The sequence below is a fragment of the Rosa rugosa genome, chromosome 7, assembly GCF_958449725.1.
Source record: "Rosa rugosa chromosome 7, drRosRugo1.1, whole genome shotgun sequence".
Classification (NCBI taxonomy): Eukaryota; Viridiplantae; Streptophyta; class Magnoliopsida; order Rosales; family Rosaceae; genus Rosa; species Rosa rugosa.
This window is the reverse complement of record NC_084826.1, coordinates 12,734,708-12,744,076: the sequence shown is the minus strand read 5'-3', so window position 1 is coordinate 12,744,076 and position 9,369 is coordinate 12,734,708. Positions and strand designations below refer to the sequence as shown.

General features: G+C 46.2%; 2 protein-coding genes across 2 annotated transcripts; both read right to left on the bottom strand.

Moving 5' to 3' along the window:
• Positions 1 to 239: 239 nt before the first annotated feature.
• Positions 240 to 7,244, bottom strand: LOC133722864 (uncharacterized). Its single transcript, XM_062149723.1, has 3 exons — positions 6,966 to 7,244; positions 6,334 to 6,888; positions 240 to 305 (listed from the first exon to the last, which is right to left on the bottom strand). Exons 1-3 carry the CDS (start codon positions 7,068 to 7,070, stop codon positions 240 to 242), a joined length of 726 nt encoding a protein of 241 aa, XP_062005707.1. The 5' UTR covers positions 7,071 to 7,244.
• Positions 7,245 to 7,442: 198 nt separating this feature from the next.
• Positions 7,443 to 8,367, bottom strand: LOC133722863 (uncharacterized). Its single transcript, XM_062149722.1, has 2 exons — positions 7,756 to 8,367; positions 7,443 to 7,671 (listed from the first exon to the last, which is right to left on the bottom strand). Exons 1-2 carry the CDS (start codon positions 8,365 to 8,367, stop codon positions 7,489 to 7,491), a joined length of 795 nt encoding a protein of 264 aa, XP_062005706.1. The 3' UTR covers positions 7,443 to 7,488.
• Between the last annotated feature and the right edge of the window lie 1,002 nt (positions 8,368 to 9,369).

Genomic DNA, 9,369 nt, shown 5'->3' with positions numbered 1-9,369 from the left:
ATTCAATGCAGAGCAAGAAGAAAGAAGAGCTATTAGAGAAGATGGTGGAGGAGAATGAGAGGATGGTGGGGTCTGGTGACGGAGCTGGTTCACCGGAAAAACAAACCCGGCTGTTGGGGTTGTTGTCGCAGAGGCTGGAGCAGCTGGAGAGGGCTCTGATCAATGAGAGATTGAGGAGGAAGAAGAGGAGACATGATGTAGATTGCAGGGATGGGTTCTTCTAGATTCTGAAAAATTGTTTATGGGTTTACATGAGGCAGGTAGAAGATAAGTTCAGCATATGTAGGAGATATACAAGCAGTGTCCTAGAAATCCAATAAGACCCATCTCCATTTTATATAAAACCCAGATGAGAATAGAGTTTTATGAGTTTGTAAAGTTCAAATATTTGTTCTATTTTTCTTCAAACAAAAGGTGCTGTAAGGAAAGCACTCTGGTTCAATTGGGTCTTGGAGCAAAAGTACCATTGTTGCAGAGAATAGGTGCTTGCAAAGCCTGTTTGGACCCAAAATGAGCATTTTGGTTTGACAAAGCGTGTCTTGGAGAAATTGAGCCAATATCAGTGGCTCACATATATATTTTCGATAAGTTCAAAAATATATTATTAAGAGGCTAAATAAGGCCTACCAAACATGGAAATGAAAAATCAACTTTAGCACATTTTCCTACTTCGGCTAGGAGAAAGCGAGCTAGACAAGAAATGAGGGATGGCGGACTAATCATCCGAACTCCAAATGAGTTGAAACTTTCCAGATTAATTCTAGACATCCCATTGATCATTTCTTATGAAGAGTGCCAAAGCTCGTTCGGAGTGGAAAACCTTCAAACAAACAGTCCAATTTTCTGCAGAAGCAAAACTTGGAAACTGGACCTGTAAGAGGTCCAGCAGCATTTCTGGCCCAACGACATGGAAATAAATTCTGAAATTTTACCACAATAATCTACATTCATGGTGGATCATTTCATATGAAGAAATCAAAGGTTGAATCTGAGTTCTTAGTGGAGATAAAAATTGAGGGATAAGGGAGCAGAAAATGACTTAAACCTAACATTCCATTAGTGTTTAAGTGCTTGAACCTAACAATTCCATAAACTCATAAGTGCTCCATAAACTCATAAGTGCTCCATTATGATTTGTTTAAATGCCAAATAGTGTTGCTTGGTAGCCTATAAATAGAGGCTACAACATAGAACAATTCACTCATTCATACATCAAAACATCTCTAAGATGATCTAAGTTCTCTCTAGAGCAAACCTCTCTAAGAGCAACTCCTTTCCTTCTCTTTCTCTTATAGGTGATCACACTCTAAGTCCTAGTCTCCTCAGGAGCCGACTATCAGTGCCACCAAACCCTCTGTCAAAATGCTTCGGTCCTAGTCTCCTCGGGAGCCGACTGTAGTACCGCGACCACAACGGTTACGGAACCAGCCAAGCAAGGGTAACGCCCTAGCAACCCAGCCAAGCTAAAGTCACGCTTTAGCAAGTACTTCTCTCTACTTCCCGGTGATTTCGCTCTGCTTAACCTACAACGTTAAGTATCGACTTGGTGACACAAGACAAAGTCCTCCAGCACGAGGCACAAAGAATCCTGCGACGAGGTTGGTGCTCTCCTCGTCTACAGTCGCTTGATAGAAGTCAGGTCAAGGGACACCCCCAACGACCGCACCCAAACGGTGCTGGCACGCCCGCGCAGAAAAGAGACTGTTGACCAGCTGCAACAAAATTGGAGCCAAACATTTTGGCACGCCCAGTGGGACAACATCAGAAGAGTCTTTTCTCTTGAAGCACATTCAACCACCGGGCTTCAAAACAAACATTTTGGCACGCCCAGTGGGACAATCTGGATAACACTAGAGTCTTTTTGTGTTCGCCATCATTGGGATGTCAGGGGAAAATCTTTACCAAAAGAAATTCCTAAAGTGACAAGATGGCCAATGTTGCCACCATTGGCAATATTGACATTGATGACGAGTTCGAACCACTCATCATTCCACCAGATGCTAGCCTGGATGAGAGGCTTCGCATCCTTACACTGCATAGTGAAAATTATGGGAAGCATCTGGCAGCTTCGATCACGAAAAGGGAACAACGAATTCGCGAGTTGGAGCAGCGAATGAATCAGAATGCTCAGAAAGCTAAAGAGCAGTCACAAAAGCTTTTCTCGAGCAGAGACAAACAGACTGCCCAACCTGCCGCGAACATCACATCTGAGTTCACGACCTTACGTGAGGAAGGTTCTACCTTGGCTAATTCGCATCAAGGCGAATTCGAACGTCAAAAACCTGCACGCGAAGAGGTTGTTTCTGAGACTAACTTGCCTATAGGTGGCAATCAACCTAAGGGTCTCACTGGTGAGTCACAGCCTTACACAGAGGCTGTGCATGGAAAAGGTCATCAACAAGATTGTTCTTCTGACAATACAATTGTCTCTGAACAAATATCTAATTTCTCCACTGATCAAGCCAAATACGTGGCTACTGATCAGATGCTTGGGGGGCAAGATGGAGCCCATGTTCATTCTATTAATCACCAAAAGGAATTTCTTAAAAATTCTAATAGCCAAGCGGTGATTAAATATGATCTAGGCGACCAAATTGTTGTTTTTGAGGCTCTTGATCATGAGAATTCAAACCAACAAGTGGTCGTCTATAATGGCCAATCTGTGGCTAATTCTATGCCAACAAAGATACTTGGGGGGCAAGATTACTCCTCCAACGAGCTAAATTTCTTCCAATTTTGGCACGCGAAGTATCTTTGTTGCTTTCCTTCAAGCTCTCACAAGGGGGGTTTTCATGCTATAAATTTTTACGCATCTGAGCTTGGAGTGAAGCATAGATGGCCTCCCCCGTGGCCTTCTGGAGGTTAGCTAAACATAGTGCTGCTAACTTCTTTCTTTGTTTTTAATTTCCTGTCAATTTTCAGTTTTCACTTTTATTTTCGTCATTTATATATAAAAAAAAAAAAAAAAAAGTTGAATTTGGTAAGGGGTTGTGAATCATAACGGAATAGGTGAAGTCTCTTTTGTTAATATTGGCCTAAACTCCTTATTGATGCCTAGTTCAGGTCTCTTAAGGTTAAGGGCGGCTTTTATTAACACTTGTTGAATTGTCTTCACACTTATGACATTTCTCATCTTAGTAAGTATAGCCTATGTGAAATGGTGTCTAGAAAGGGGACAACGTTCATGACAGGTTCTTGAATCCAGAAGTGCGTGCAAATGGGCCTAAACCACTATGTGGGAGTAGCTCATGCCAAAATGGATTCTGCCTCTCTTGTTCGCCCTCCCCCACCTGGCCATTTCAGTAAGGTTGCCCAAAGGATTTGAAAGAAAATTTGTGTCTAGGCGACTATACTTGGGCCGCATGTCTAAACATTGATTCACCTTGTCTTATTGAATTCAGCTACTATATTAAAAAAAAAAAAAAAAAAAAAAATACAACTCTTAGGGGACAATTCTAAGTGTTCCTACAAAGCTACTAAGCCGAGTCAGCGGCTCCGGAAACTTTTTCCAGCTTTGCCCTCGCAGGAAAGGCTGAGCTCAAGGGAAATGTGAGAGCCACCACCGTGACCGCCACCTCCATCGGAAGTAGTCTTCATGTTGCCAAAGATGTCCTCACCATGCATGGGGAACAGAGGAAGGGTTTCAATCTCCATGTTCATAGATCCATAACCACCATAGTTCCCCATCTGCCCGTTAACAGCAATCATCACACCAGCAGAAGAAGCAGAAGCAGGTGCAGATGAATTGGCAACATTGTCATCACCAACAAGCCCTGATCTTTGCATGGGCACATGAACATCCGAAGTGGACTTCTTCTTCTGCTTCTCCCGAGCCCTTTGGTTCACGAACCAAAAATAGACGTTCTTGAACTCGATCTTGCCGTACCATTTCAGCTGGAGATAGATCCTCTCAACCTGCTCTACAGTTGGGGACCTAACTCCCTTATTGTAGAAAAGCTCCTTGAGGATTCTTATCTGATCTGTAGTGGGATTCCACCTGCTCCGCTTATAAAGCATGTTAGCACTACTCCCGGCTGCTTTGTTGCTTCCTCCATCCTCGGTTGGTTGCTGGGTTTGTGGTTCCATTAGTGATGGGTTGAGAGAATGCAAGAATTGAAGAGTGATGATGATGAGTAATTAAGAAAGATTGCTGTTAGAAATATTCGAGTTGATGAAATGATTTCGGGATTGGAAATTTGGGTTTATAATGTGGAGGAAGATATAGGCATGCAAATATCCAACCTTGGATGGACGGTCAAAGAGGAGTCAAATCGATGTCAGTAAATCGAGATTAGTAATTCCAAATCTCGGGAAAAAAGGGACTAGCAACATGGGAGGAGCGGTTTTTGAGGAGTTAGCTATTATTAAAGGATTAATAGCATGTGGGGAAACCGAACGGTTTTCGAGGAGGTAACTGTTCTTTTCACGAGATTATTTTTCACGACTGTTGTTTTTCAACGAGTGATTAGTGCCTTAAATCTCGGAAAAGAAGGAATTATTGGCGCTAAGAATTTTGAGTTGGGAGCCAGCAAGTGGATCCAAAAGATACATATTTTCTCAAAATCCTCACCGCGAGTTTTTTTTTTGACGCAGAGCATATTTTAAAAAGTTCATATTATTTTCAATATACAACTATAGGGGCCTATATTTGGGGCCTTGCGAGACACAATTATTGGCTTCTCACGAATATTTGGATATCAGGATAAGAAAATATTATTGTATTCATAAAGTGGCTTTGCGGCCAAAAGCAGTACATTCATTACAAAGCCAAAAGTGGCTAGAATACAAAACAGGAATCTTCGGATTATCTTCTGAATCTTTTCTCAAGTGGAAGCAGCTATAGAATCCAACGTCGGGTTGAGCCGCGCCCCTTTACATGTAAGCGGCAAAGGAATACAACATAGGCTTGGCCAACGCCATTATCCATGAGAAGGGGAGGCTCCAGTGAAAGAAAATGGAGCCTCCAAGCCCCCTCAATTGGAAGCAGCTATGGAATCCAACGCCGGGTTGAGCCGCGCCATTATCTCCTGGAGGGGCAGAGAGTGAAGGAACCGAATATCAGCTTGAGTCTCTGCACCCCCTCTAGCCTTGGTAACCACCATTAGTTGGACGTGAAGTATAGGAACAGCCATTCTGTGGCTTGAACCCATTCCTTTAAAGAGTCCAGCCCTTCTCATCCCTCCAAGATTCTATCAAGAAGAGAAAGGGGGAGAAGGAGGTGAGAACCAAAGCCCCTTCCATCTGGAGGGCACAACACAGGCCGGGTCCAGAAGGAAGGAAACAGAGGAGGAAAGACGAACCTCAGAGTGGCCGTCCTCCCTTTCTCCGTTTCGCTCCGTGTGTAGGATTATGACAAAGATGATCTCGCATGATCGTGGATCCCACACTCGGAGCCCCCTCGCGTTTCTAAACCAATCTGAAGCCTGGCATTGTTGTTACAGACTCCAGAAAGGACGAAACAAGGGGTTGCCTAAGATTACGCCATGAGGCCTAACTCAGGCTTAAGATTACGCCATAAAGCCTAAAATTTAGAGGCTAAAGGTCATTTCATGAGGGGAAGATTTGTGAAGAAGGAGAAAGAGAAGCAAGGATTGAAAGGCCATTTCTCGAATATTTCAGAAAAGTTGTTGTGAGTATTCCCTTCCTGAAATACAACTATTTATAGGGACTTCAGGCAAATCCCCACCCTTGGATGAAGCTCAATTTCAAAACCGATGTCAGTAAATCGAGCTTAGTAATTCCAAATCTCGGAAAAAAGGGACTAAGCAGCATGTGAGGAGCGGTTTTTGAGGAGTTAGCTATTATTAGAGGATTAATAGCATGTGGGGAAACCGAACGGTTTTCGAGGAGGTAACTGTTCTTTTCACGAGATTACCTCTTCACGACCGTTGTTTTTCAACGAGTGATTAATGCCTTAAATCTCGGAAAAGAAGGGATTAACAGCATGTGAGGAGACCGAACGGTTTTCGAGGGGGCCTACAGAGATTGGCCCGCAAAGCTCAATTTCAAGCAAAGTTCCTCCACGCGGAGATTCGCCGCAATAGCACTAGCTTCGGCCTGAGTGGCCCGTTCTCTGAGATGGGCCAGGTTGCGGCCCATTTCTTCAGAAGCAGCCAGAGGTTCATCGAGTTGGGCTTCTTCTGTAGCAATCGCGTTTTCAACAAAGGCTAAACCGGTATGGAGGTCCTCGATCCGAAGTTTGAAGTCGGACCTTTGGATTTGTAATTCCCGCAGGCGGATGGTTCGCTCATTTAAAATACCGCGAGAGATGTCCATTTCTCGAGAGAGGCTATTCAAAGCCTCTCGAGTGTCGTGAGCCTGAGCGTTCGCGGCCGGTTGACGTTGGAGGGCCTCATCAAGTTCATTCAGCAGATCGTCAATGGCACTAAATTGCTGTAGGGTCAATGCCTTCTCCTGGCAAAGATACCTTAGGGCTTCCAAGACTCGCGGGAGGATGTCTGTCTCCAATACCTGAGGACCCAGATGTTCGTGAAGCACCATCTTAGCCTCATCCACAGCAGAAGGAGGAGTTATCTCCAACACCCTCATCAGTCTCTCGAATCTGGTGGGAGGAGGAGGAGGCGGCGGAGGCGCCACAGGATCACGAACCACCAATGCAAAAGGGTGGATAGCTTCCTCAGTTTCTTCATCTTCAATAGGTTGGTCTTTCCCTTCAGCCGCGGGAGAATCTGGAAACTCAACTCGCGGCTCACCATGGGCAAGTGGAGCAGATTCAAGCACAGAGCCCTCAGCTTCGACGGTTGTCTCATTTGTTCGCGAGACTTGGGGGGCACCACCACCGTCAGTATCATTTTCCATCTCTGGGGCGACTGTCCCGCCGATAAGACCAGCAGCGTTTGCAGCCACCTCCTCGGTACAAACAGAATCCTGGTCAGGTTCAGAAATGTCAGAGAGCGGGGTTGGATCTAAAGGGAAATGGAAAGCATTGGCCAACAGTGGCTTACCTCTCGAGCTGTCGGGTCAATATCTGGTACTTGGTCTTCAAGAGGAAGAGGCCTCACCTCATTCACCTCTTGGACCTCTAGTGCCGCGAGAATCTCTGTCGTCATCAGTTCCTCATAAGCGGCAGAATCCTCAGAGTGGCTTTCCACACTTTCATGTTCCGAGGAGTCGTCATCAGAGATCGTTATTAGAATGGTAGGACCTTGCAGATGCTCTATAGATGTGGGAGACGGAAGAGGCGCCACGGGGTTAGTTGATGCTTGAACTAGCGAGAGAGTTGGCTTTTCTACAGCTGCTGAGGATCCAGCCTCGCTCAGGCGAGAGGGATCAGTGGTCCTCTGAGGGACCTGTCAAAAGATACATAATGAAGACCCTGCCCAGATTCTAAAATTTAAATAAAATAAAACAGGGCCAGAGCTTACCAGCCGCATTGACAGAGGCTCGTCGTCCTCAAAGTCCTCTTCAGCGATTTGGGCGCGACCGCGTTTGCAAGTATGAACAGCAATTACCTGCACAAAAGAGGAATCACAACTGAGAAAATAGAAGGGGTCTGGAAAGCCAAATGTGCAAACTCAGAATTAGTCTGGGGCAGTTTACCTCAGCAAGGCTCACATCGTCATCGTCAAAGGACTCCCCCTCAGGAGGCTCCTCGGCTACTGCCTTCTGTTTCCCGGCCTGAGTAGAGGCTGCCCTGCTCCGGGTGGTACGCTAAAAATAAAACGAATGTACTTAGCAATAAGGATTGATACTCAAGCCAAGGAAAAGAAATGGTGAGGGAAGTTGGAAACTTACTGATGCCCCATGTTCACGAATCTGTATTCCCGGTTGTGCTTGCCGCGAGGGCCTTTGCGGCTGCGGGGGCGGAACAGGTTGATGTTGCGGAGGAGCAGGAACAGGAGGCGGAGCCTCACCAGCATAATATTGTTCAAGGATGTCGCTGTCCACGGCAAAGGGATGTTCCAAGTCGCGGAAAAGGATGGCAAAAAGGTCATAGTTATTCATGCCCCAACAGTTCACTGACACTTCTTTCCACCAATCAGCATAGTCATCATCAACATCGTTGAGGGGGTATAGCGCTCTGACCCAAGGGGGAATCACTATCAAAGTAAACTGACTCTGAAAGGGGGCAGACCCAGGCGGAGCTGATCTCCGCCAAGAGGTGTAGTAATTGGCAGAATCAACCAGAGGCCAGGGTACCAACTGGGCCAACCCAAATTGACGAGCAAAGTGATTGGGTGCATAAAGTTCATAACTTAGTTCATCCGTGGCCAATTGAATGTCAGAGCAAGAAATAGTGCGGCGAAACATCATCATAGCTTCTTCGCGATGACCCGGGCGAGGAAGAAACTCATTTGCCAATATCGCGGGGAATCTTCTATTTACCACCAACTTCATATCCGACATCTCATCCAGAAGATACAAAAACGAGAAACACTCGGAAAATGCCGGAGATTCATACCTTCCCTCGCGGCAGAGCCACCGGCCCAACAGAACGTCATTTGGAGGCACTGCTGGCACGTCTGGTCGGCGAAAATGGGGGAAATAAGTTTGGAGCCAGAAATCCAGAATCCAGAAGGGGCCTGAGGATTGGACTTCGAATGGATGCATAGCGACTTGATAAAGGGCTCGATAAAGCGAACCCAGAACCGGTTGACCAAGGCCAACGACTGTGCCATTATAAAGAGCAGTGGCCAAAGAGGACCAAGTGCCAGTTGGTTTACCAGCAGAAGTACAGAAAATAAACTTACAGAGCCACCACTCGAGGAAGGCAATTCCCCCGGTTTCGTCATGATGTCCGCGGTAGTAATTTCGCCAAGACGGGAAAGATCTGCTATGAATGCTGCGACCAGTCTGAGTCATTTGCAGCGGGAATTTCTCGTCATCAAATTGGCCTTGAACATACGGTGCCGCGTGGATGGGTAGGCCCGTGATAGCGAGAATATCCAATAAGGAAATACTCATCTGCCCAAAGCGGAAATCAAAAGTGTTGCTGGCGGTGTTCCATAAGCAAAATGCCGCGGCGAGAGGAGCGCGATTAAGGCCGCCGGGAATTTGAAGACACAAGTCAATAGCATCCGCAATGCCTACTGCGCGCCAGCGAGCCAAATCTCGGGCACGAACCTCATTGTACCAGGCTACATCAGGAGGTTGGATTGAGGGCCAGAAACCAATTTTGACTCTATGATGTTTCTGGCCCCAACCTCCAAGATCGGCAGGAGACCGGAGAAGAGCCGGGATGGGACGGCGGATGGGAAGCGCATAATAAGCCATAGCATCATCTGGCAAACGATCGCGAGGTGTGGGACCCAGACTCGCTTGACTATCGCCGCCACCAAAGCCCATCAGTCGACTTTTCTCCTCTCCGGTCTGACTTCTACATCGAACACTCATGTTAGTCCGCCAGGT

What these genes read in the sequence shown, in the direction of transcription:
- LOC133722864 (XM_062149723.1), bottom strand. Translation starts at nt 7,070, where the DNA reads ATGACGACAGAGATTCTCGCGGCACTAGAGGTCCAAGAGGTGAATGAG. An exon ending in TTGACCCGACAGCTCGAGAG is followed by an intron (nt 6,889 to 6,965) that starts GTAAGCCACTGT and finishes GAACCTGACCAG; the next exon opens with GATTCTGTTTGTACCGAGGA. An exon ending in AGGCCCTCCAACGTCAACCG is followed by an intron (nt 306 to 6,333) that starts GCCGCGAACGCT and finishes TTGGATTTCTAG; the next exon opens with GACACTGCTTGTATATCTCC.
- LOC133722863 (XM_062149722.1), bottom strand. Translation starts at nt 8,367, where the DNA reads ATGTCGGATATGAAGTTGGTGGTAAATAGAAGATTCCCCGCGATATTG. An exon ending in TTCGTGAACATGGGGCATCA is followed by an intron (nt 7,672 to 7,755) that starts GTAAGTTTCCAA and finishes TTTTATTTTTAG; the next exon opens with CGTACCACCCGGAGCAGGGC.